Source organism: Artemia sp. Qi Xiang Cuo, chromosome 9 (genome assembly GCF_049724085.1).
Source record: "Artemia sp. Qi Xiang Cuo chromosome 9, ASM4972408v1, whole genome shotgun sequence".
Taxonomy (NCBI): domain Eukaryota; kingdom Metazoa; phylum Arthropoda; class Branchiopoda; order Anostraca; family Artemiidae; genus Artemia; species Artemia sp. Qi Xiang Cuo.
Genome location: NC_142802.1, coordinates 41,033,475 through 41,060,894, shown reverse-complemented (window position 1 = coordinate 41,060,894; position 27,420 = coordinate 41,033,475). Strand labels below are relative to the sequence as shown.

Sequence of the window (27,420 nt, the reverse complement as noted above, 5' to 3'; positions counted from 1 at the left end):
TTTTAATAGGGTAATAACCCCGCTTCTAACCCCCGGCTACAACGCTTCCACCTCCAATTCCGCTGGCTACCAACCCAGAACAACCGACTCCAGCTCCATCTATGCCTCCTCCGATCCCAACGCCAAATCCAGCTGACGTTACGTAAGCTCCGGATTCCCCACTTCTAACCCAGTTTCCCGAATTCCGATTCCACCAATTCCGCACCAAGTTCCGACATTTCTAAGATTTTTTATTTGGCTACCTCGATGGTAATCTGTGGCTGCTCATCGACAATAGCTAGTTAATTTTTCGTTTTTGAGCAGTATCATTTGTACATTGGAAGGATAAGCACTCACATCTTATTTTAAAAGGTGAAAATGAAATATTTGAAGAAAGTGTGTGTTCGTGATAAAGTTATCGTAGTATTGAATGCTGACAAAGGGAAATATTTGAATTATGAAATAAATGTTAATGGGGAGCTTATTGGAAATGTATGTGTGCGTTGCCATGACAGTAGGCAGTCAAATTCTATTGGACTACCAAAAAATTCAAATTTACTAGTGGTGGATATACCAGAGTTAAATTTCCGGAGTTGATAGTGCTCAAAGAGAATGCGAACATAATACATTTAATTGATGACGATGGCCAACTTCTTGCTTATGCCACTGGTAACACGTTAGCCGTTGATCGATCCTATCGCCATCTTTCTGGGATTAGCATTCAAAAGAAGCCAAGAAGACGACGAGAGGCCTACTTTTCTATCAATATCATAAATCATATCCTATCCAGGTGCCAAAATTGCAAACTGTGTAAAACTAACGTCGTAATAGACAGTGAAATCGCAAGTTAAATAAAAAGAGCACTAGCCGACATTATCAGCCTTGAAATTAAAGATGAATTGACGAAAAACAAAGCATCAGCAAACGTTACTGTTACCATCGTGGGTTTACCAAAAGATGCAGTCCATGAAGCCTGTAATATTGACAATGACATGTATGACGAGGTTGTTAAAAGTTGTGTATACCGAAAATTTAATTATGTGACATCTGAAGAGAAAACATGACGAAATATTTCATGAGTAGATTTGAGGTGTTAATTTTTATTGATGATATTCGACACGCAATTAGTTTCAATAAAAATATTTCATTGCATTACTTTGTCTTGTTTCCACTATTATTAGGGTACGGTATCAAATGCGAGAAAATTCAGAAAACAACTTGCACTTTTCTTCACTTCTTTGGGAAAAAAAAAATCAGAATTAAATTGGAACTTTTTCTATTCTTAGGAAAAATTAAGAATCGAATTTTAACTTTCCTTAGCTTCTAGGGAAAAATTCAGAATAGAAATTGCTTTTTTTTTTCTTTGAAAAATTCAGGACTGAGGTGGAACTTTTATCTCTTGTAGTAGAAAAAATATTAAAAATATAGGCTAGGTTGAATAAGTTCGTTTAGGTGACGCGTCATCTAACCTAACTTAACCTAACCTAGCCTATATTTTTAATATTTTTTTACATTTTTCATTATTTCCTCGGGTGGAATTTTTTCCAAAGAAGAGAAAAAAAGTTCTAGATCGATTCTGAATTTTCTCAAAGAAGAGAAAAAAGTTCCACTTCAGTCCTGAATTTTTCAAAGAAGAAAAAAAGCAAGTTCTGTTCTAAATATTTCCCTAGAAGATACGGAAAGTTACAGTTCGATTCTTAATTTTTCCAGAGAATAGAGAAAGTTTCTTTTTAAATCTGAATTTTTTTCCAAAGAAGTGAAGTAAAGTTCAAGTCCTCTTCTGAATTTTATCGCACTTGATAGCATACCCTAAAAATAGTTGAAACAAGGCAAAGTAATACAATAAAATATTTTTATTGAAATAATTGCGTGTCGAATATAATGATAAAAATGAACACCTTAAATCTACCCATAAAATACTTCATCTTTCTCTTCAGATGTCACATATTCCCATTTTGGGGGTATACACAACTTTTAACAACCTCGTCATTCATTTCATTGTCGTTAATAACGGCTTCATGGACTGTATTTGTTGGTAAACCCATGTTGGTAGCATTAAAGTTTGCCGATGCTTTGTTTTTCGTCAATTCATCTTTAATCTCCTTGCTGATAATGTCTGCTAGTGCTCTTTTTATTTTACTTATGATATCACCGTCTATTACGACGTTATTTTTACATGGTTTGCAATTTTGGCACCTGGATAGGATATAGTTTATGATATTGATAGAAGGGTAAGCCTGTCGTCTTCTTGTCTTCTTTTGAATGCTAATCCCAGAGATGGCGATAAGATCGATCAACGGGTAATATTTTACCATTGGCATAAGCTAAAAGTTGGCCTTCGTAATCAACTAAAAGTTTTATGGTCGCATTCTCTTTGAGCACTATCAACTCTGGAGATTTAACTCTGGTATATCCACCATTAGTAATGTTGAATTTTTTCGGTACTCCAATTGAATTTAACTCCCTACTGTCATGGCAACGCATACATGCATTTCCAAAAAGATCCCCAATAACACTGATTTCATAATTCAAATATTACTCTTTCTTGGCATTCAATGCTACGATAACTTCATCAAGAGCACACTCAATTTTTAAATTTTTTATTGTCGGCTTTTAAAATAAGATGTGAGTGTTTATCCTTCCAATGTACAAATGTTACTGCTCGAAAAGGAACAATAAACTAGCTACTGTCGATGAACAGCCATAGATAACCACGAAGGTAGCCGCATACAAAATCTTAGAAATGTCGGAACTTGGTGCGGAATTGGTGGAATCGGAATTGTAGAATCGGGGTTAGAAGTGGGGAATCCGGAACTGACGAAACCAAAGCCGGATTTGGAGTTGGAATCGGAGGGGGCATAGATGGAGCTGGAGTCGGTTGTTCTGGGTTGGAAGCCAGCGGAATTGGAGGTGGAAGCGTTGTAGCCGGGGTTCAAAAACGGGGTTATTATCCTATTAAAAATATATATTGAAATGTCTTAGGAATGATGAGGGGATGTCAGAGGGGTGCCAAAGAGCTGTGGCACAGTGGTGTGACTTGACATGGTGTATCAAGTTGAGTTGGGTTGCGTAAACATGAATCAATGGATTGAATTTATGATTTTTAACAATAAATGTCTAAAAATGTCTTAGGAATGAGGATGGGGTGTCAGAGAGTACCAGGAGTCCAGTAATAGTGTAGCACATGATGGGAGTTGAGATGGTGTATAACAGAGGTCTGGGCTGTGAAAGCATGAACCAATGGATTCAATGCGTGATTTTAAACAGGAAAATATCTGGAAAATGTCGTAGAAATGAAGATAGGGTTGTCAGAGAGTGCCAGCAGGAGCCAGTAATAGTGTGGCACAGAATGGGAATTGAGATGGAGTATTATGGAAGGTCGGGTTGCGAAAACATGAACTAATGGTTTTAATGTGATTTTTAGCAGGAAAATATATGGACATGTCATAAGAATAAAGGTGGGGATGTCAGAGAGTGCCAGAGGACCAGTAATAGTGTGGCACAGGTTGGGAATTGTCGGAAAATAATAACAATAGAAAATATGTGCATTGGGGGTATTCAAGCGTTCTAAAAGTGATGATGTTGATGACGGATGCCACAGGGTTTCATCATGCGGCCAATTTTTATAAAACCGAAGGAAATAAGGAGTAGGCTCGTTCAAGAAATGTTTAAAATACTCTGTGGTGGGAATTGCCTTGGAGAATCACATTCTAGCAGTGAAATGTCAAATTTCTTTTGTTCAAATAAAAAACCAATGTTTAATTTAGATTCAGAAGCTTATTTTCGAAGGGAAAGGGTTGAAATTGTCCTAGGGGTGATGAGTGGGGGGATGCCACGGAGCATCATGATAGGCTTGGCTTGTGAAAACTTGAATCAGTGGGCTGAAGTATAATTTTTAACAAGAAATTTCTGAAAAAAAGCTTAAGGAATGATGAAAAGGGGGTCAGATGGTGACACAGAGCAGTAATAGTGTGGTATTGTGGCGTGAATTGCTTGGAGTATCCCACTCTAGCAATGAAAGTTCCGCTGATCAAAAAATAAAAAAAGTGTTTAATTTAGATTAAGAAGCTTATTTTCGAAGGGAAAAGGTTGAAAATGTCCTAGGGGTGATGAAGGAGGTGCCATGTGGACGGCAGCGGGCCAGGCGTGTAAAGCTGTGATGGTGCGGTGGTGGTTTATGCCGCATCATGATAGGCTCGTCTTGCGAAAACTTGAATCAACGGATTGATTGTGTAGTTTTTAACAAGATATATCTGAAAAATGTCTTAGGATTGATGAAGGGTGTGTCAGAGGGTGCCGTAGAGCAGTAATAGTAAAGTGTTTAATTTAGATTCGTAATATTTTGAAGGGAAAAGGTTGAAAATGTCCTAGGGGTGATGAGGGAAGTGCCAAGTGGACGGCAGTGGGGTAGGTTTGTAAAGTTATGATTTTGTGGGGGTGATTTGTGGCGCATCATGATAGGCTTGACTTGCGAAAACTTGAATCACCGGATTGTAATTTTTAACAAGAAATATCTGAAAAATGTCTTGGAGGTGATGATGTGATGACAGAGGGTGCCGCGGAGCAGTAATAGTGTGGCACCGTGGCTTGAATTGCCTTTAGTAACATGTTCAACAGCTTAAAAGTTAAGGTGGAGGTGTTAAAAAAATTTCCGTGGAGGGAGGGGGGCTTAAAATCTAACATGCACTCAAAGAAATGATGCATTTTCATTAAAAGCCCTTCAAAAATTTCTCAATAGGGTTTAAATTTATCTCTAATATCAGCTCGCCCTCTGGAAATAATTGCTAGGGGGTGTGGGGGCAGTCAAATAATGGTACTGTGGCGTGCATTGCATGTATTATCATGTTCTACAGCCTAAAAGTTAAGGTGGAGGTGTTAAAAATAATTTTTTCCGTGGAGGGGGGCGGGACTGAAAATCGAACATACACTCAAAGAAATGATGCTTTTTCATTAAAAGCCCTTCAACAATACCTAATGATATGGTTTAACTTTATCTCTAATAGCAGTGCGCCCTTTGGAAATGATTGTTCGGGGGTGGGGGGCAGCCGTATATTGTCACGATGGTGTGAGATATTCATAGTCTCGGCTCAAAGAATCGATGCATTTTCATTAAAAGCTATTTCAAAATGGTTTAGATTTATCTCTAGTATAGATCTTGGCCGTCTAAAAATGATTGCTAAGACGTATTCTTCTTGAATGCGTGGTCTTTTAATTGGATTATACTTTATTCTTTATAAGTTTTTTCACGTTATATTTTTTGTTTGTCGTGTTTTTTAACTGCCTTTTATTTGTTTTAACATTGTTGTAAAACTTGTTTTAATTAATAAAATTTTATTTACAAAGTCTGTGTTTTTGAAATTTATTGTTAGGACGATTCTAAAATGCACATACCTAAGTCTTTACACAATTTAAGCATCCCTCCCGTCTTTTATTACTAAAAGCACATTAAGAACAATCAAAAACATTATTTGCCATCACTCCCTAAAAAGCATTACTTAATGAAGAGGCATAACGTCTGGAAATAGTTATTCTCCGTCTGCATGCCATTTATCGTAGGTGCACGAAGCATCTCATTCTATAAAGTGAAACATGGAAATTTATCTCGAACGCAATAGGTTGTATCTAGAATATGTTGACCAGGACGAAATACTAGGGATAGCAGTTTATTCCTGGCGTTTGAGGCGTTGTTCCATTGGAAGGAAATTGACCTTTCGAGTCCCAGCTAGTACAAAGAACTAAAGAAAAAAAGAAAGGAATAAAAAAAAGAAAAAAAGAAAAAAAGAAAAAAAGAAAAAAAAAGAAAAAAAAGAGAAACGCTTTGAACGTTTCGGCGAAAAATAAAATTTCAAAAAGTATTATGTGACAGGTTTACGCCGTCATTGCGTAACGTATGCGCCGTCCTTACATAAGATATGTGAACCTTCATTACGCACCCACGTGTGTGCTGTGCTCGGTTGCAATCTGGGATTCCCCATTGGTTCCTGAGGTCTAGCTTGTCTCATACGTAGGCGTCATCCATATAACACATGGTCATGGGAATCAGGTGTCTTACATAAAAAGAATAGACGTCTAGACTCGTATATGGGGCTTCTATGTATAGAGGGTGGATAATACAAGAAAACAATAGATGTGCCAAAATGGCTACGAATCGTGACAAAATGGTGGTTGCTAAGGGGAAATATTGGAACACCTGGAAACAGGTGACCGTATTGCCCAGGTTGACTAGGAGCTCCACTTATTGACTCCCTATATAACCCTTTAAATCCTATGTTAATTTCCCTATCTGACCATTCAAAGTACGAGGGTGTGTCGTGGGAATCTTTCCAGCCGACTGGTAGAAACAGGTGACCGCATTGCCCAGGTGCGAGGGACTAGGAGTTCCATTTATCTGACTTCCCATGTTAATTTCCTGTTATTGCTACTTCTTAAATATCCTGACCAGACTAGAGAAGTTAGATTAATCATATGGAAATACTGAAACAAGATTGCGTCACCAGCAATCCCGGGAATCTTGCAGGGATGCTGTGACGTAACAGGGCATGTTGTAGAAACGGCATGCTGTAGAAACGGCATGCTCTAGAAATCCCATGTTAATCTGGTATGGGTGTTGTAGAAGTAATTATGGCCTCACTACAAATATAAACGTATTTTCGATGCGTTTTTTAGTTTTTTTGTAACCCCCCTCCCGATAAAAATTCTTTTGTAACACCCACCCCCCCTAACAAAAATCCTGGATATGGCCCTATATATCACCTAAGAAAATGTTTTATTTTACTTTTTTTTGTAGAATGTGCTTGCTCATGCCAGAATTTTGAAAGCGGAGAAAAAGTATGCAGAGGCGATTAAGACATGTCTAGCTCTAATAAAACAAGGTACAGTTTGTTCTATTATTTTCAACCACTATTTCTACTCCATATAAATAAAATCGGGTGTGTGTAGTTTTTCTCGTTACCTATGCGTGTGTGTATATTTAGACACTTGGGAATAAGTTAAACTAATCAAGCTTTAAAATTAAATTAATGCAGAACAATTTTCAAAACATGAGAAAATTATAGAAAAAAAAACAATAACAAAAAAAAAGAAAACCAAAGTAAACCAAAAACTTGACGCCATAATAACACTTGTTAGGAGGCCTGAGGTGCTCATTGTAATGAGCGAAGCAAACGGAGGGGGTTAACTTTAGGCAATACTTGTTTGGGTCGGAAACACAAGCAAGCAAAGTGACGTGACAAAAAAAACCTGTTGAGGACGGCAAAGAAACTTAATTTCAGAAACTTCCCCCCAAAATTTTTTTAATGAAAAGTAAAATATTGCTTCAAACCAAAGAGGAGCAGAAAAGCAATCAGGTGATAATCCAGATTTAAACAAACAGAATCACTCGGTGAATAAATGAGACCCAGAACGAATAGAAATTAAAATGAATAACCAAGTCAAACTTACAAAGAACAGAACTTACCAAAAACAGAAGCAGAGCTAACGCCCCATAAAATTTCTAAAGGACAGAGCAGTAATTGCGCTTTACTGAAAACAGTTTCTATTTAGGACAGTGCATATTTGTTTGTAATAACCTCAACAAAAACAGATAGAAAATCACCATAATTGCAAAGATTACTGAAAAGAACTAATGAAATTAGACTGACTGTTAAATATATAAGGATATTCATTCCTGAAAGTCTCAGCAATTTTCGATTTATCAGCCTTATAAAACAGAATACCTTTAAACTATATTTTGTTTTCTGTAAAGTGAAAAAACGCTCTGTTCTTAGGACATTTAAAGGCGTAAGCCCTACTCTTGTTTGTGGTAGTTTTTGTGTTCGTTTTAGACTAGACTTGATTATTCATTATAATTTCTCTTTGTTTTGGGTTGCATTTACTCCTTGATAGCTACTTATATTTGTTTTAAGTTTGAATTACTATTTGACTTTATTTCTGCTCGTCTTGGTTTGATTTTGCTCCTTACTTTTATTTGAAAAACGCTTTTTTTGACTGTTTTTCTATTCATTTTTAATTGACATTATTTTCGTCTATTAGTTAATCAAAGGAATATTTCTTAAGTTTATTTTGTTTATTCTGCTTAGGATTAGGATTTTGGATTACTTTTTATATTTAGCCCAAGACTCCAATGCAAATTTTAATAACAGCTTAACAGTTGAACCCTGGATGTGAGAAGCAACCCTGACCTCCGTTATGTTATAAATTTGAATATATATTGACGAATACTGATCGACCATTAAATTATCTTATTGTAATATATTTTGCTTTAATTGCTTGTTTGTTTAAATAAATGTATTTTGAGTTCATTTATGAAAAAGAGTTCTGATTTATTGCTTAAAAAAGAAGATTCAAAATAGGAAGTCAAGAATCATTGCAACCGGATTTGGTTCTTCTTGGGCCCCATTTGGTTCTGAAACCTCAATTGAGGTGGATTCTTATCATTTCTTTATAATAATCTTGCTGAGTTATGTTGTATTTTAACTACTTGTTTGCTTAGATAAATGCATTTTGAGCTCGTTTATTAAAGAGTTCAAATTTTTTGTCAAACAATTCGTGGTAACGAAACGTAAGTAAGGAGCGACCCGGCTCAATAGTAACCGAAACTCTAAAAACGGAACTTTAATACCAATAGATATACCAAAAGAATCGGAGAGTAGAGTTGTACCTTATAGTTCTACAAGACGTATAGGAATCCTCATGCTATTCTACAAGACATATACACCTTTTCAAAGAGAGTTAGTATCCTCTCACATGGCCTTCTATTTCTACAAGACATATAGGAAAACATTTCTATGGATGCTCTACACCTTTTCAAAGAGAGTGAGTATCCTCTCACATGGCCTTACACTTCTATGGATGCCCTAGGAAAACATTTCTATGGATGCTCTACACCTTTTCAAAGAGAGTGAAAAAAAGGGTTAAAGTGATTAGCAATTACGAGCGGGGATTCCCTGCTGGTTTTTTTTTTTTTAAATTGAAAACTAGAGAGTGTCAAATTGTGTATTTAGGAATGGTTTTGCAGGGAAAGCTGTCTATCACTCATGTGTTATCCACAGCTCCATTTCTTTAGGATTTGCGGATTTGATCCTATTAAGGTGGAGAAAAAAAGAAAAGGGTTTAGCATTTGCGAATACTTCGATGTGTTGTCAATTTAAAATAGTTTAGAAATAAAAAATTTAACAATAAATGGCTGAAAAGTGTTTTGGGAGAGATGGGTTGATTGTGTACTGTATAATACACAAGTGACGTTTGGACAGTGTTGTCAACTGTTGCCTGATTCCGTGTGGTTTTTCTTTACTTAGTGCTCATTAAAACGATTTTTTTTTGTTAAATAAGTAGTTCTTGTATCTTTTAAAAGAGCTTTACGGGGTTTGAGAGACTCGGTTGCCTGATTTCGTGTGGTTTTTCTTTACTTGGTGCCCATTAAAAACGAAATTTTTGTCTTAAATAAGTAGTTCTTGTATCTTTTAAAAGAGCTTTACGGGGTTTGAGAGACTCTGTTGCCTGGTTCCGTATGGTTTTTCTTTTCTTGGTGCCCATTAAAAACTAAATTTTTTTGTTAAATAAATAGTTCGTGTATCTTTTCAAACAGCTTAACGGGGTTTGTGAGACTTTGGTGCCTGATTCCCTGTGGTTTTTCTTTTATTGGTGCCAATTAATAAAGCGATTTTTTTGTTTAAGTATTTGTATTTTTAACTGTGAAATGAGCTTGAAAGGGATTGAAAGACTCGTTCTTCTGGTCGCGTGTGGTTTTTCTATACGCGCTACCCAATAAAAACGACCAAAGGTCGTTCATAAAGTAGTACTATTGTAAAAAAAAATGGTTTTAAAGAGTATTCAAGACACGTTGGACTGATTACGCGTGTTTTTTCTATAATTAGTTTTCAAAAAATATGATTTTTTTGTCTTTAATAAGTATTTTTTGTATCTTTTTAAAGAGCTTTACGGGGTTTGAAAGACGCGGTTGCCTGATTCCGTGTGGTTTTTTTTTACTTGGTACCCATTTAAAATCAAATTTTTTTGTTAAATAAGTAGTTGTTGTATCTTAAAATAGCTTTAAAGGGTTCGAGTGAGTCGGTTGCCTGATCCCGTGTGGTTTTTCTTTAGTTTGTGACCATTAATAAATAAATTTTTTTGTTAAATAATTAGTTATTGTATCTTTTAAAAGAGCTTTAAGGGGTTTGAGAGACTCAGTTGCCTGATTCCGTGTGGTTTTTCTTTACTCGGTGCCCATTAAAAACGAAATTTTTGTGTTAAATAAGTAGTTCTTATATCTGTTAAAAGAGCTTTACGGGGTTTGAGAGACTCGGTTGCATTGTATTTTCCATAATTTTCTTACAAGAAACTAGAGTTTACGACCAAAAACCCTTATTAGCTCAGATTTTATAGAAATAGTTTTATTTTTCGATCCGAAAATAGACTAAAGTTTAAGATTTGAACCAGAGAATTGTATTTTCGATAATTTTCTTACATCTTTGGAAATCATTAACGATAACAAACATGTTTTCGACCAGATGGGTTTTTGAAAGCACATTCTGCATAGCGTGCGCTATTTTTTTTTTTTTTTTATAATGAACCCTTTAGAGACCAATTTGATCAACTTGGAGAAAGTTCAAATAGAATCATTACTGATATTGATATTAGTGCGTAAACTACAAAATGACAAAAAATATCCAGAACTTTTTTTTCTTATAGCCTTGACTTTGAAGACATTTCTTCATCTTAATTGGCTTTTAGAAATATCATGCAAAATAAAACTAACCAAACCGCCGTTGCTTTGTTGAATTTTGAGCAAACAAAAGGATTGTAACACCTGATTGGCTCGTTTTATTTTGCATGATATTTCTAAAGCCAATTAAGATGAAGAAATGTCTTCAAAGTCAAGGCTATAAGAAAAAAACCAGCGGGGAATCCCCGCTCGTAATTGCTAATCACTTTAACCCTTTTTCTCCATCGTCAAGTACATGCTCTGGAAAGACACCAAAGAACATAAGCCCTTATAATAGCATAGGAAGGAACATAAGCCCTCAGAATAGCATAGGAAGGAACATAAACCCTCAGAATAGCATAGGAAGGAACATAAACCCTCAGAATGGCAAAGGAAGGAACATAAACCCTCAGAATAGCATAGGAAGGAACATAAACCCCCAGAATAGCATAGGAAGGAACATAAACCCTCAGAATAGCACAGGAAGGAACGTAAAGGCCCCAAATAGCACAGGAAGGAACAAAATCTACCCAAATAGCACAGGAAGGAACATAATCTACCCAAATAGCACAGGAAGGAACATAATCTACCCAAAATTGAAGGTACTACTCTACTTCGGAGTTTTATGCTGATTTCAAATGTATAAGTTTCATTAAGTTTAGTTTTACCCATGAAATGTTACGAGCCTGAGAAAATGTGCCTGATTTTATCTGATTCATAGAATCTTTATGGAATTCACACCATCAGATTAAGCGTATCAGAGAACCCTACTGTAGAGGTTTCAAGCGCCTATCTGAAAAAATTTGGAATTTTGTATTTTTTGCCAGAAGAAAGATCACGGATGCGTGTTTATTTGTTTGTTTGTTTTTGTTTTTTTTCCCCAGGGATGGTCGTACCGACCCAATTGTCCTAGAAAATCATAAAAGAGCTCATTCGAACGGGAATTAAAAGTTCTAGTGCCCTTCTTAAGTGACCAAAATAATTGGAGGACAACCAGTCCCCCTTCCATGCCCCTTTTTTCTCAAAATCGTCCGATCAAAATTTTAAGAGACCCATTTTGTTTGGCATTGTCAAAAGACCAAATAAATATGCCTTTGGATATATCAGGACCCCTTCACAGGCCCTGGGGAAGGGTCTTAAGTTACTAAATTTTCCTATTGTTTAAGTATAGTATTTGTAATTGGGAAGTATGCATACATGTTTTTTTGGGGGGAGGGTGGGGGGGGGGGTTTCTACTGGTGGGATTTTCCACAGGGATAATTTTTCAGGGGGGGGGGAATTCTTCAGGTGAAATTTTACACTGGGGGTATTTGCCAAAATTCCAACACGAAATTACTCTTATATCCTACCTTCTCTTTGCCTACTCAACTTTACGCATGGAGATGTTAAAAGTAATTGTCCAGGGTAAGTTTCACAGGATTGAATTGTCTAGAGAATAAATCCTTGGGGAGGAGGGATTTTTCAGTGGAGGAGTAGCCAGATTTCCTGGTATTATTTAAAAAACGATCCGAAATTAAATAAAAAAAAAACAAGTTTTTTCAACTGAAAGTAAGGAGCAACATTAAAACTTAAAACGAACAGAAATTATTCCATATATAAAAGGGGCTGTCCCCTCATCAACGCCCCGCTCTTTACGCTAAAGATTGCCTCTATGTCACAAATTTACTTTTTAAAGTATTAAAAAACTTTAGCGTAAAGAGCGGGGCGTTGAGGAGGCGACAACCCCTTTCATATATGTAATAATTTTTGTTCGTTTTAAATTTTAATGCTGCTCCTTACTTTCAGTTGAAAAAAATTGTTTTTTTTTTGTTTAATTTAAGAAATAAAAACAAGACGTTAAGAATAAAAGCAACAAGACTTATTTCCAGGTGATGTTCCCTTGGTTGTGAAACTCGAATTGAGGTGTCTTTATGGTTTGAAATTTTAAGCAGATCAAAAATAATAATAAAAAAACATAGCCGTTCCTGTGATATCGCAGATCCTTCCTTTTGACAACCTATATGCACAAAGTTTCTTTTGGTTTGCGTCAACGTCCTCCTCTAAGTTCCTTGAAAATTTCTGCTAAATACTCTTGTTGCTGCTAAAGTATTGTAGCTGCGCCCTTTTGACAACCTGGATGTACATAATGTATTCTAAATTAGTTCAGCATACCACTCATTATCCCTGAAAGTTGCGAACTGATATCCTTGTTTGTTCCTGGGATATTGCTGATGAACCCTTTTAAAAACCTGGATGCACTTGGTACTTTTTTAATTTGTTCAACATGCCCCTCAACATTACCTGGGATTTAGCCGTTCCTGAGGTATTGCCGATACTACGTTTTGATAGTCACGATACACATAGTGTTGATTTAGTTGAACCCCCCCCCCCCCTAAACCTGCCCTGACAGTTTCAACTTAGCACCTTTATCTGTTACTGAGATGTTGCAGATACGCTCTTTTGTCTAAATGGATGCACAGAAAGTGTTTTGATTAGTTCGTATCTCTTCAACATTCCCTAATCGTTTCAGCTTGATGTCTTGGGGTTTGCGGGGAAAGGGGTCGCTAAAAGGGCGTGGGAGAGAGTTGGGTTCCCTCTAATTCCTTTCGACTCTTAAGAGGACACTATAATTTTTGATTTCCCATCGAAAGAGCACCATCCGGAGTTTCTACAACTGTTCCTTCCATGCAAAGTGACTAGGGTAAAAGAAAGAAAAAATAATAAATTGAAGCCACTTCGCCCTTTACTTTAGGAGTACTATTGTACTGCCTATGATATAATAAATATGACTAGGCTGAGACTTGTTTCTTAGGAAATTCGTTGTCTCTTAAGACATTCTACAGCATGCCGGCAGCAGTTACTCATATGGTATTATCTTACTGTTTATTGATTAATTTAAAAAAAATGTTTTCCAGAAAAGTTTTTTCAAATACGTTCAGTGACGAGTAGGATGAAATTCTTGTAATAGTTCAAACTTAAAACAATCAGAAATGACTTCAATGAATAAATTAAACCTAAAATGAGAAGGTTTAAAAATGAATAGTCCACACAAACTTTTAAATCATTGTGAATGGGAAAATGGTGTATAAGACGAACTAAAATTAAAATGACTAATTAATTCAAGCTCATAACAAAGATAAATCAAGACAATATGTTTTTCATTATAGAGGCATTAGCTTGTATACTTACTAGACTAAGAGATCGTGTAGATAAAGTTTTAAGAAAAGTGTGTTATAATAATTGAGAAATGTCTGAATCATCAGGCCCCTTCGGTTCTTAGTTTTATAAACTATGAAAAGGCAATTTATTCAGCCCATAAAAGAGCTTTAGTGAAGGCCCTATTTGTGTATTGTATACCAGATGAATACATTAAAGTGATTAGTGTTAAGAAGGCTAATATTCAGAAAACTTAGACTAAAATTGAATGAAGTGGAGAGGTGATGTTTGGTAACGAGAAGATCGACCAAGTGAATAGCTTCACATGCCTGGCCAGTATTATTAGTAAAGATGGAGGATGTAGTGAATATGTAAAAAGTAGAATAGCCAAGGTCCAGGGCGTTTTTTTCACAGTCGAAAAAAGTTTGAAAGAATTCCTAACTAACTTTTTATACAGTTCCAGTTCTCGTCCTTTTTTGCTGTTTTTTTTGTTTTTTCGTTGAATAACATGTATTATAACTAGCTAACGCTCGGTAATAATTTCTTGGTGTTTCTTTATATGGTCTTGATTAAGAAATGGTCCTTGGCTTAAGAAATGGTCTATCCATATGTGTTTATCAGTGAGGGTCGTGGGTCACATAAAAAGTGTAAGCTACCGGTATAAGGGTAGCTGGCGCTACTATTGAAATGAGAATTCTGTAGGTAATAATTATAGGCTTACACCTGCTGCTTAAAACTGCCTGGAAAGTTTTGGATTTGGTATTACTTCCAATAGTTAATACCACGCGCTTTGGTATAGCTTAAAACCACCTTTGACTACCAGGCCAGACAGTTGAGTTGCAATGGGGATGTACGTACGTGGGTTTAACCGAACAGAAATTATACCTGGAAGTGCTCCTTAAAGCACGACAAGGTAGCTCCTTGGTATCCTCCCTGCCGAGAATACGAAAACTAAAAACTTTTCAACATTCCCAAATCATACCATTAATTGTTTAATTATTAGCTTTTGCTAAAGGCTGGTGCTCGATTTTGATGAACTCTCTTTTCTTTCCGTGTATACTTGACGTTCTTATGCTTGGTTTTAGGAATTTGAGCAAATAAAGTACATTAGTTCCATTCTAAAAAAAATTATACTATTATTGATGGTTAACATTTTGCCACTTGTTTAAGATTTGCTGATGGGGTTGATTCGTATTGCAGACATGTGTGTGTCATTTAACTCGTTTCTACCTTTCTAGCTCCCAAGTCTCATGAGTTGTACACTCTTCTTGCCAATCTCTATGAAATAATTGGTAATGACGAAGGGGCTAGTCAATTTAGGAAGCTTGCTCAGATGATGATACCTGTGAGCAGAGAAGCGATTGAAGAACAGCTTAATGAAGCTCTTAAATCTGACGACTATCATTCAGCATCGTTTCTCTACGGAAAATGTAAGTATACGTTGCAATAAAGACCCAAATATTGATAAGACTGCCAAATATATTTTTACAATATCTTTATGTAGGTGGAGTTCTAAGAGGGGAATTAAATACTATTTTGGCATTTAAGACTACTTTGTGGCTACTTTCCCAATTCTGGAATTTATTTAGCCAGTCAATTTTACGTCAAAGGGTTATGTATAAATCCTCCAAATTAAGGACTCACTGTTAAAGTTATTATCAAAACGTCAGTTCCCAAAGTGCAAAAAAAAGAAACACGCCAAAACCGCACATCATTCAAATTATTAAGACTAATGATTACAGCAATTTTATAGCAAGATAAGACCCCTATTGCCATCTAGGTATTATACACATGTTTAATAAGTAAATATTGGTGAATTTGAAGGGATGCAGCAAATAATTTGAATAAACATCAAAAATCACTTTATCATGCGAGTGATTAAATTTTCCTTCACTGTCAGATATGACTTATAAGTGCGATTTTTTAAAAACGAAGTGGTTCAACTCCGCTCATTTTGGGTGTCAGTAAAGAGTGTGCTAGGTGGCTTTGGCATGACTTCGAAATGAGAAACAGACTTTAGAACTAGAGCGGTTCGATTAAATATCCTCTAAGGTGATGCGAAAAAGCTTGACGCATATATTAGGTGAAATGAAAGTATGAAAATAATTTGAAATCTTTGAGAATTTCTTGAGATGTGACTAAAGTAGATTTGTTGAATGTAGTCAGATGGGTAGGATTGTTTACATATAAAGGCTCAAGTACCTCACCCATGGATCGGTTGAATAGGTGTAATGATAATAATAATCGTGCTATCGAAGCTCGTTCCTGACAGAGCAAAGCCCTTGCGGTCAACTCGCCGAAGTACAGCTCGTCAGGTCTAATTTGAGCAGGGTTCTTACCGCCAAGGATATCTGAAAACGAGTTTCGCTTGACGATCAGTCGCCACATGGAATAGGTTGCCGTCATCGGTAATTCCAGGAAATCCTTCCCTTGACGCGTTCAAGAGAAGGTATAACAAATACCTCAGTGTTGGAAAATGAGGTTATTACCAGGACTATCGGCATACTATCACCTGTGATGGAGCTGCGAAGCCTGTAATAAAAAAAATAACACTAATAATTTATTTATGACGGCCAAACAAGAAAAGTTATCGTACCTACAGAAAAAATTAAAAAAATAAAAATAAAAACAACCGATCGGTGGTGTGAAGAAACATCATAGATGCCATCATGGCATCTATGGCATATAAGTGTTCCCACCATCTACCATCTAAGCATTCCAAACGCATGGCATCTAAGCGTTTCCACCATCATGGAAATGCTTAAATATTTCACAAAGCTAGATTAACCACCTCACCAAAACACGAATCTACTCTGCTGCTGTAGGCAGCGTTACGCTGTACTTCTCAGACATTTGGCCAATGACCCAGGTGCAGCCGATAAAGGAAGAGGATCTCCAGACAAAACATCTCGGTAAAATCGAACGCGCTTGATGGTGATACAGGATAAGCTTCAAGATTTCCTGGCATTTTAGTTTGTCACTCTTGCCTGAGTAGCCGATTCTCGCTGGTCATGTTTGTATGGTTATATTATTTTTGTGCTTGGTTAAGCACTTGCCATACTCATCTTCGATTTTGACCCATCTGTGAACGGATGAAAATGCCCCAGAGGATGCCCATACCAACGATGGGCAGATATTATCCGGGCTCGAGTCTACCCGAAGGTTCAATTTCAATGAAGCCCCAACCCAGCCCTAAGCCCCAGCCCTCGCCCAGAATAGACCACTCTTGAGATGGTTAATAGTTCTGATGTCTGGTTCCTTCTACGCTGGATAGGCTGCCAAGCAAGAGTTTTAAGTCAAGACATGGACTGCTCGTCATGTAGCAAGGCATGCTTGTCTGTTACATGAGGAGAATGAAAATTTGAAATTAACTTGCAACTTTTATTCCGTGGTGATGACAAAATTTAAATCTGAAATACCCTTGAGGTTTTAAAAGATAGCTTGGGTGTCTTAAAAGTAAAATTTCGAACAGGTCAGATAAAAATAAAATAGAATGGTCACAGTACTTCGAGTAAAGTTTTGCTTGTGCTTGTGAATCTTGTCAATTTTGGTTTCACCAGACATGAAATCTGTTCACAGTTAGCGAGTCGTTTGTTACCAACATTTATAACGGGATCAACATGGGAATTTCATGGAAAAATAACAAAACCATATCCAGTCTATGGAAATAAAACGAAAATTAATGGCAAAGTAAGTCTCTACGGCAGCAAAAACAAAATTAACGAACACATCGTTAAAACCCATGACGGTGGCAACCCTGCCCTGAGATATCACGATTCGAAACGCCAATAACATTTTCTCTTTGCTCATGGTAAGATAATAGATAAGATATATATTCCAAAGCCGAGTGGTCCTAAAAAGCCATCCTAGCCGAGTGGATTGGTGCGCGGGATTTAGGATCCTTTGTCTAAGTGGATTTGGGTTCGAATCCTAATGTATCCAGTTATTGGTTTGGGACGGGGTCAGTGGCGTGACTCTCTAAGCTTAGCCAGAGTCGACCCAGCTTTAAATGGGTACCTGGAGATATCTGGGGAAGGTAAACAGGAAGGGTACAAAAGAAGGCGAAAGCACAGGATGGCCCTACTTCCTGGCTGTAGGGCCAAGAAACGGAGATCGGCACCGCCGGTAGGGACTGTAAAATCCAGTGGCGTATTCTTTACCTTAGAGTTGTCCTAGCCAAGTGGATTGGTGCGATAGATTTAGGATCCTTTGTCCGAGAGGATGAGGGTTCGAGTCTTAGTGTACTAAATTATTTGATTTGGGAAGGGGTTCAGTGGCGTGACTCTGTAAACTCAGCCAGAGTCGACCCAGCTTTAAGTGGGTATCTGGGGAAATCTGGGGAAGGTAAATAGGAAGGGTGTGCGAAAGCACAGGATGGTTGGCCCCCAACCCTCAATTGCACTTCCTGGTTGAAGGGCCAAGAAACGAAGATCAGCACCGCTGGCAGGGACTGCAAAGTCCAATGCCGTGTTCTTTACCTTTTTTTGTATATTCCAACAAAACAAAAATCGTTGAATAAATGCAAGTCACAGATCCCCACTAGGGCTCCATGACCTGTAACGTGAGGATGTTGTACTAAATTACGTATAGAGCCAGGCCAGTCACTTCGCTGCTCTTTTTTTCATCAATCTCAGTCATATTCAGATGCACAATTTCGCAATATATATTTTTGCGATTTTTGGCAAAACACTTTGTTTAAGTAATTAAATCAAAACGCTCTAAAGTGTGACCATCAAAAGATGAGGTAGTCAAACTTCGTTATTTTTTATGGGTTGGTATGGAACATCGGAATGGCCGAAAAAGTCAAAAACGAAATAACATGACGTTAATGAATGTTATTGATCAAATTCATCGCAATTTCTGTTTCAGCCAGAAAAATGGATTATAAGAGACCTGTTTGTTTAGAAAATTGCAGTACTATATACAAAGCAATGCATTTTTCATATTAAAAAGGTTGTTTTTGCTATCCTATCTTTTTTTTATTTTTTACTGAACCAAATATAAAAAAAAAAAAAAAAAAAAAAAAAAAAATAATTGAAGTGAAGACACGACACATAAGTATTTAAAAATAGGTCTAGAGTTGAAAGGACCAAACGTATTTTTAAACTTTTTTTTTCAGTATGCCGATTAGACAAGAATAATGTGGAATTGTATCGAGTTTACATTAAAATCCTGGCTCATGTTCAAAATGAAAAGAGGATGCTGGGTGCACAATCTGCAATGATTCGTGGTAAATATTTTACCCTCTTATCTCCTATTCTCTTGGCTTAACGTTAAGATTTCTTCTTCTTCTTTTTTACGTGCAGAACTGCAAGTAGATCCAGTTACGGAAAAAGTTCTATCATTACTACAATGTGGTCACAGTGGCAAGCTACCTCAGGCAAACATACTTCTAAAGATTCACCATCTTCACAAAACCCGATTCTTGATTTTCCAAAGGTGAATTAAGGGGTTTTATGTCTTTTTTTTATTCTATTGTTTCCCTCTGTGGTTTACGAGTAAAACTATTCATAGGAGAGGGTATATTCCATATCAAATCAACTAAAAAAATAGCTTCAGTAAGTTTGTTATTTGTCTAATAGACTTGGCCAGAAATTAAAAATTTAGATTTTTTCTAGTCTTCTTTTTTAAGATTATTTTTTGAAAACTAACTTTAAAATACTTTTGTGCGGCTGTTAATTCCAAAAATAAATTTAAATCTACAGCCGTTGATGCTAAGAAGCTGTATAGTAGCTCATTTCAAACGTCTTATGATTCACTTTAATTTGATATGCAACACAACCCAGCCATCAAAAATCAAGTTTCTTGACTTTTTTGAGTTTCTTGAAAGTTTTACCAAAAAATTTCATTTTTGGCAGATCTTTCAAAGCGTAATTTGCATTTTTTTTTCTTCTTTTTCTTGTTAAATATTTTCTGCCTACAGTATGTTCTTTTTATACATGAAAGTCAAGTTTTTTTACGAGATGAGGATGGAGTTATACGTCCATCCATCTCAGAATCTTAAAACAAGACTAGATTTACATGTTCCACAATTTCAATATTAGTGACAGCTTGTCTGGATCGGTGTTCTTGAATTTGCCGAAAGAAATGAGTCAAGTTTCATCTATAGCTTCTATTCTTCCTTCATTGTAATGCTTGCTTCTTTATTGATTTCTAGTTTTCAATGAGTTGTATGCTACAATTTGATGGGTTTGACTGTTCTTCAATAGTAGGAATTTGACTGCAGTAGTGGTATTTCATGTTTCGTGCTATAACCGATTCGGGGATTAAAAAGACCTTGTAAAAGGTTAAAAATTCAAGAAGGGTTGCAGAATGGAATGTGCTCACGGAATTTAGATATACTATTCGGGAGGAAGACATACGACAAGCAAATGAAAGAAAAAACAACTTTTAGGTATTAATGCAAAACGTTTTGTTGAAATCAGTGTTTTGCTTTTTTAGACTGGAGCACAAATGATAAGCTTCTTGATTCAAACACATTTATAATCTACTGAACACTTCAATAGATTTCTTAAATAGATCTTTAGAAGTGCTTGGAGATTCACCTGTCGAAAACATCAAGGTTCAAGTTAAAATGACACTGTATTGAAAACACTGGGAAATCAAAACAAAACTTGAAAAACCCTTAGTACCCTAAAGCGAACATGACTCTTAGTTTGACAGCGATGAAAGCAAGTTAGAATCAGGATTATTGTACAAGATAAAGAAAAGCTTTTTCCAAGTACAAAACTTGAGTGAATAAATGAGAATTACAATGTTATATATGTATTACCTAGACTTCAGCTGCTAGAGTGTTAATAAACTTAAGAACAATGATAATTAAGTTCAATCATTAACACGGTTGGTGACAGAAATGGCATTCAACTCTAAATCCAAAACCAGGGATAATACTAAACGAATTTTCGGCTATTTTAGTTGCAGCATATCATAGTGCTGATGGATTTAGTAGGAATATGCCCAGTAAAGAAAAGTAGAAAGGCAGACTGTGTAATTATAGAACAAAAGGTTTGAAAATACAGACTCAAAAGTATTCTATGTTGGTTAACTTTTCAGAACTCTTTTCAAATATCTGATCGAAAATATCAAACCCACTCTATAGAGGTTTTTTTTATGTATGTACTTACATAAAAATGTTAAACCAGCGATTACTGGTACAGGACTTGCAAGTATTATGTGAGATGGAGATGATAGATAAGGTCAGCGAATTGCTTAAAAACAAACCAGAAAACTGGTATTCATAGGTTAAAAATACTTGATATTAGAAGACTTGATTAGCTAAATTTCAACCTACCTGAACCCCTAAAGTTACCACCACCTAAACAGGATCCTTGCTTCTATTGTCCAAAGCCTTCGGGTATTGTCACATCAATTACCGACTGATGATCTTCCCCTTTCTTTAGCCTTTATTTCTCCTTTGATGATTGACAGAAGAATTAGAGACTAAGAAAAACAAATGTCTGCCCTCGGGATATCCATTTTCCCCTTATTGGTGCCTTCAGTGATTTCCTTTCAACGCTCCTGTCTGTTCTTGTCAACGGGATTGCCAAATCTAAGCAATTTCCACAAATATAAAAGCAGGGTTTCATAAGCCCCTTAAAAAAGAAAAATGGAGTTTTGAAGGTGTTCACCCAATTTCTCTTACTCCTACGTTCTCGAAACGGTATGAGGGATTCCTTGCAGACTGGCGTAAGGAACAAATTCAACGTCTTACCGACCTGCACATGCAGTTGGGGAACCTAAAACCTACTTTCCATTACCTTATTCATTTTGTGAACACCATTGGATTTTTTTTTTTTTTTTTTTTTTTTTTTTTTTTAAATCTATTACTTAGATCAATTGAATTTCCATTGATCTCCAAAAAGTATTTGATATTGTTAGTTGAAAAGCTTGTCTCTGGGTTAAATACTAATTCTTCCGTGGTGAATTTGGTCGCCTCCTCCTTATCATATAGATCACAAGTAGTTAAATATGTGAATCATTATTCCAATTCTCTCCCTGTCCACAATGTAGTACCCAAAGTTAGTCTCCTAGATCCCCTCTTTTTCTCAGTAAATGTTAACAGCCTGTCTAAGGAATTCTCGGACAAATATAAATTTGTCAGTGACTTTACAGTCAGTTAGGGAAGGGGGCTGTGGCCAAACTCTTGTTTGTAGTGATTTTTGTTCGTTTTAAGGTTTATGTTTTCATTTATATTATTACCTGTTATATGTTTGTTTGTTATAATTGTTTATTTAATTTCTATTCGTCTGGGGTTTCATTTGTTCTTTAATATTAATTTCTGGTCATTTTGAATTTGAATTAATAAAGGTTTATATTTCTGCTAATCTTAAGGTTAATATGGTCTTTATTTTTCTTTGAAGTTTTTTTTTCGTTTTTTTATTTTATTTAATTGTTTAAACGATCTATGATAAGGCAGACGTAAGGCGTATTCACACTTACGATGATAGGCCCCAAGACCACCGTCAAGACCTTAAGGGACGTAAATATGCAGTGATAGTGATTTATTTTTATGAGCTGATATATGCTGTGTCGTTAGAAGGACCACTGAGACTGTAAGGCTATAGAAATATCCCCTATTAGTTTTAATTCGATAGCCTATCGCAGAATTTCGCTCGATAAATTTTGGCCTCACTGGGACGGAAGTTTTCATATCGCGGGACAAAATGCTAGGTCTTGGCACTTTGCTAGGAAACTGTATCTTTTGCTGTATAAGAAGGGGAGCGGAGCTTTTATTTCTGTTCGAACGAACTCCCTTCCGATAATCCACGACCACTGGTTAGACAGGATCAACCCAGAGGAAAATAAAACGCATGCTCGAATATCCTTCTCAGGACAACTACAAAATTTTGTATTGCTATAGAAAGTAGCTTAACGGTCATTTTTAATTTCTTTATATGTTTTTCAGGAAGATTACACACTTTGTTTTGAGAGGGGAGAGTCCTCTTCCTAAAAGCAAGCAATTTTTCTCGTGCTAATAACTTATTATGTGCAAATTTGAATATTTTGACTATTGGATATTTTGAATTAGGCTAGAAATTAGACAGTATTGAGATGTATACTTTAACCAGAATTTCATTTTTTTTTGGGGGGGGGGGGTTGGATGCTTCTAACAAGGGCGCTCTTTACTCGTAGTCTTTTACTACGAAGTGTTTTGAACTGAGAAATTTGACTGGCTAAGATTTTATCTGAGCTTCGGTTCTTGTAGGAAACCACTGGGTTTTCTGAGCTTTTAATTCTTGAACAATTAAAACCAAAGAAATCTTGTTCAAGTCCCACTCACGAGAAAAACTTGTGATAATAACTTATGATGAGCAAATTTGAATATTTTGACTATTGGATATTTTGAATTAGGCTTGAAATTAGACACTATTGAAGTGTATACTTTAATCAGAATTTCATTTTTTTTTATGTTTTGGGTGCTTCTAACAAGGTCGCTCTTTGCTCATAGTTTTTTACCACGAAGTATTTTGAACTGAGAAATTTAACTGGCTAAAATTTTATCTGAGCTTCGGTTCTTGTAGGAAACCACTGGGTTTCCTGAGTTGTAAATTCTGGAACAATTAAAACCAAAGAAATCTTGAATTTCAAGTCCCACTCACGAGATATACTTTGAATGTTATCTCTATTCATGTATATTTTAATTCGAGGAAAGGTAAATAGCTAAGGTTTCAACGTCTCACATTTAGCTTAAAACATCACCCTTATGTCTTACTTATGCCTTCTCGGGATTCGATCCTTTTTTACGGGGAACAGAGGAGGGGAAGGAGTTTAATTCGTATAATATACCTTGACGCGTTGTCAAGCTAAATTCCACTATAAGCCTTTTTTCTGGGCCCGGAACCGACTCTACCACTAAATGGAGAGAAGTCCCTGAATTCTTGGCATTAGGACGTCCACCAGAAAAAGGTTGTGCCTAATTCTAATCTCCTAATTCTAGTAATCTTGACATCTAGCAAAACTCAGATTTCAAGCCAACTTAACCTGAAAAAACAGTTGGGAAACATCGGGGATGAGTAAGGATGGTCCCTAAATCCTGATCATCAGAACAGAAAGTTGGATCTTAGCCAAAATATGCGGGAAGTAAGATTTAGGCACATAGTTTTTCTTTTTTGGGCCTACGCCTGACCCAACCTCATGGGGGAGGGAGGAATTTTCATAAAATTTGGCTACATTACAATTACTTGGCAGGCAGGGGGAATTCACACTAAACCCTGATACCGGCTACAATATGGGTTTCGGGCGTCCATACTGGATCTGGCCTGCATGAGGGAAGCTCTATACTCTTTTCATCTGCATCCAACAGAAGGGTATAATGGATCACAATCTAATATGAGAGGGATTAGTAGCTATATTTAATTTTTGCCTTTAGGGTACTCGATTCCGATCCGATAGATTATTGGCCATTTGCCGCTAGAAGTAAGTAGGTTTTCAAGTCCATTTTTATTGCATGAATGAGGAAATTTTATTGCTGCTAAAAACTCTATGGCTGTAACAATGGTAATCTACATGGAAACATTATGGATAAAGACGCCTATAAAGACAGTCATTAGAGTATATGTTTTATCCCTATTTCTTGTGTGTAAAATCTGTTTCTGGAGTTGTTTCATTCCGCAGAAAACGTTCTCTATCCATGGGACTTAGTCAGGAATGCTGCTTCGCAACTGTGATCCGTGTTGCACAGTTACCACAACTCATGTTAGGGGCCCTAGCAATGGAGGGCTAGTTAATGCTTGTTCCTACAACAAAAAACGAGTTCTGAAAACTGGTTATGGAAGTAAATTTTCCTGTGCTAACACATTTAATTATCTGTGTCGTATACCTATATGAAATGTAATAGTACAAATGTTGCTTCTTTTTCTACAGTTGAAATTGTAGAAATGCTGTCCATGCCTGTTTAAGTGCTTAAATTGTCAAGTGGTGTTGTATAATATTATAATTACAGCAATGAAAGCCCCAGAGTATAAGGATGAAGCGAAAGCACTTGCAATTAGCACAGCATGCGAGATGATGAAGCTCAATATGACACAAGGAGCTAAAGTGTGTCTAGAAAACTTTGTCGTGACCCATCCAGACGCTGTAGATGAATCTTGTAAGCTTCTTTCTGGTCCTTGTGTGATGACAAAGTTTGTATCTGCGAACGTATTCTGATATAACAGTGGCTACTAATTTTTGTTGGCACAAAAGGAAGCACTATCAATTCACTACGTTTTTGTTTTAAAGCCCATACTGGCTAGATATATGTAACTGAAAAATAGGGGGGGGGGAGGAATCGAGGATTGTAACAACCAACGGCAGGGAAATTGGGAAGATATCTAAACAGTTTGATCCTCTTCTACTCACTAGGATATAATATTATTTCAAATTGTAAATATTATCAAGGTAAGGCCTAAAACCTACATTTGGCTTATACAACCTTATTGCCAATTTTTTTTTTGCCGTTGGCTGTCATAATTAGCAACGAAACGGCTAATTGGCCAGAGAATTTGTAAAATCGGGGATTTTCCTAGAATTGGAATGGGAATAGGAGTCGAGGAGTTGTTCTTGACTCACAAACGATTCTAGTATCAATTTTATTTTCGAAATGAAAATAAAATCGTATCTAACTATTTACTGTGAAAAAAAAAATTACTTTGACTTCCGGCATGTCTGATAAAATATTGATTGTTTCATAGTAATGAAAAAAAAAGTTGTATTTGTATAAAGCGCAGCCCCAAACCAATCGTTTTGGTTAGTTTCAAATGATTTTTTTGAAACTAAGGGTGTTTTTTTTATTATTATTAAGGGAACCCTTCTGCCATAGTTTAGGATGCTTAAAATGTTTACTGCTTAAGAAAGTAGAATAATAGTTAACGCATTATGTGTATTTTTAGATAGACATTTGTTAGCTTTGAGCTTCAGCGGAATAATGCTTAGTTTAGTCTGCTTGAATTCGTATTCTTTATTTATTCTTTTTTTTTGTTGAAGTTGAAGTTTGTTTTTGTAAAAACATGCAGATGACACAAGGCTGCTACGTAATATTTTTTAAGGTTGGTGAGAACGGGGGAGGTACTTAAAACTGCGGAAAATGGGTGAAATTAAACGGAAAACATTGCACAGATTGAACGAACCTGAACATTTAGACTTATGTTTTTGTTGTGTTTGTGACGTCTTACTTACTTACTTACTTAACTCCCATCCGGCCGGATTGGCCGACTCGGGGCTTCTCCTCTGACTGAACTATGGCAAAGCTTCTTATACGATTCCCTGTTCGCTGCAGTCCGAAGGAGTACCGACAGGGGATGGTTTGGAAAGTTTTCCCTCCAGCGCTTGGGAGGTCGTCCTTTTGGGTGGGAGACATCAATCCTTTCTTCAAACGCAATTTTCGGAAAGTTGGGCTGGGGACATCCGCTGAACATGGCCTGACCATCGAAGCTGTTGAAGCTGGATGGTATGCATGATGGTCTGGGAATAGTTGAGCGAAGACAAGAGCCGTTCGTTTGATATTCGGTCAAGGTAGGGGATGCCAGCAAGCTTCCTGAGGGATTTTGCTTCAAAGGCCACCATCTCACGTTTGTCTTCTGCTTTTAGGTTCTATGTCTCTGCTCCGTACGTTGCTTCTGGAACTACAAGAGCTAGAAAAAGGCGTGTTTTTAGTTTTAGCGACAGATGTTTGTTTTTCCAGACCAATCGCAATGACTTGAAGCATGCTGAGGCAAGGGCGAAGAGTCGTTTAATGTCTTTTGAAGAGTCGTTTGTGGACGTCAGCTCACTTCCTAGGTAAAACAAATGGTCAACCCACTCGATCTGTTCCCCCGGGATCATAGTTTTGCTGGGTTGAAGGCCTGTATCTGTATGCCGGGTTACCTTCATGGCTTTTGTCTTGTTAGCATTGATTTTCATCCCAAAGGAACTAGCTGCATGATCAATATCGTTAGTGCTTGATTGCAGTTCCTCTAGTTGTTCGTTTAGGCGATTAATGTCATCGGCGTATGCAAGCAAGTCAAAGAGGTGTCCACTCAGGAGTGCTCCCGTGTCATTGGGCACCAGTGCCAGTACAGGATTCAGGAATTGGCAGAACAGAGTGGGGAAGAGTAGGCATCCTTGCAGCACTCCTGAAGAGGTTGAGAATTCTTCAGTAAAGCATTCGCTGGTCTGCACCATGCTTCTCGACTTCTCGTACATGCTCTTGATAATGTCAATAATGTCAGTGGGAATACCGTAGTGTGCCAGGATGGGCCATAGACCATCTCGCCAAATTAGATCGAAAGCTTGTTTGAAATCGATAAACAGCTGGTATAGCTCTTTCCCGAATTCCAGGTATCTTTCCATAATCTGTCTGATCACAAAAATTTGGGCTATGGTGGATCGGTTTTGACGGAAGCCAGCTTGATATTCTTGGATTACGTGTCTTGTCAGGTTTCTGATCCGATCAAGGAGAATTTTCGTAAGGATTTTAGCTGGTTGGCAAGTAAGTGATATGGGTCTGTAGTTTTCGCAGTTACTTTTAGATCCTTTCTTGTGCAAGGGCACTATGACAGATTTCAACCAAGACTCGGGGAAGTATTTTATTTCCCATACAGCTGTTACTATTTTGTGGTGCAGATCAACGACAATATCAGATTCCA

General features: G+C 36.7%; 1 protein-coding gene across 1 annotated transcript in view; it reads left to right on the top strand.

Annotated features, from left to right (window-relative positions):
* Positions 1-27,420, top strand: part of LOC148948655 (general transcription factor 3C polypeptide 3-like) — a 117,486-nt gene that overhangs the window by 38,344 nt on the left and 51,722 nt on the right. The window contains exons 4-7 of the mRNA XM_089094564.1: positions 6,767-6,851; positions 15,055-15,246; positions 18,936-19,046; positions 24,759-24,905. Of these exons, the coding sequence (XP_088950690.1) occupies positions 6,767-6,851; positions 15,055-15,246; positions 18,936-19,046; positions 24,759-24,905 (535 nt within the window). The remainder of the gene's footprint in view (positions 1-6,766; positions 6,852-15,054; positions 15,247-18,935; positions 19,047-24,758; positions 24,906-27,420) is intronic.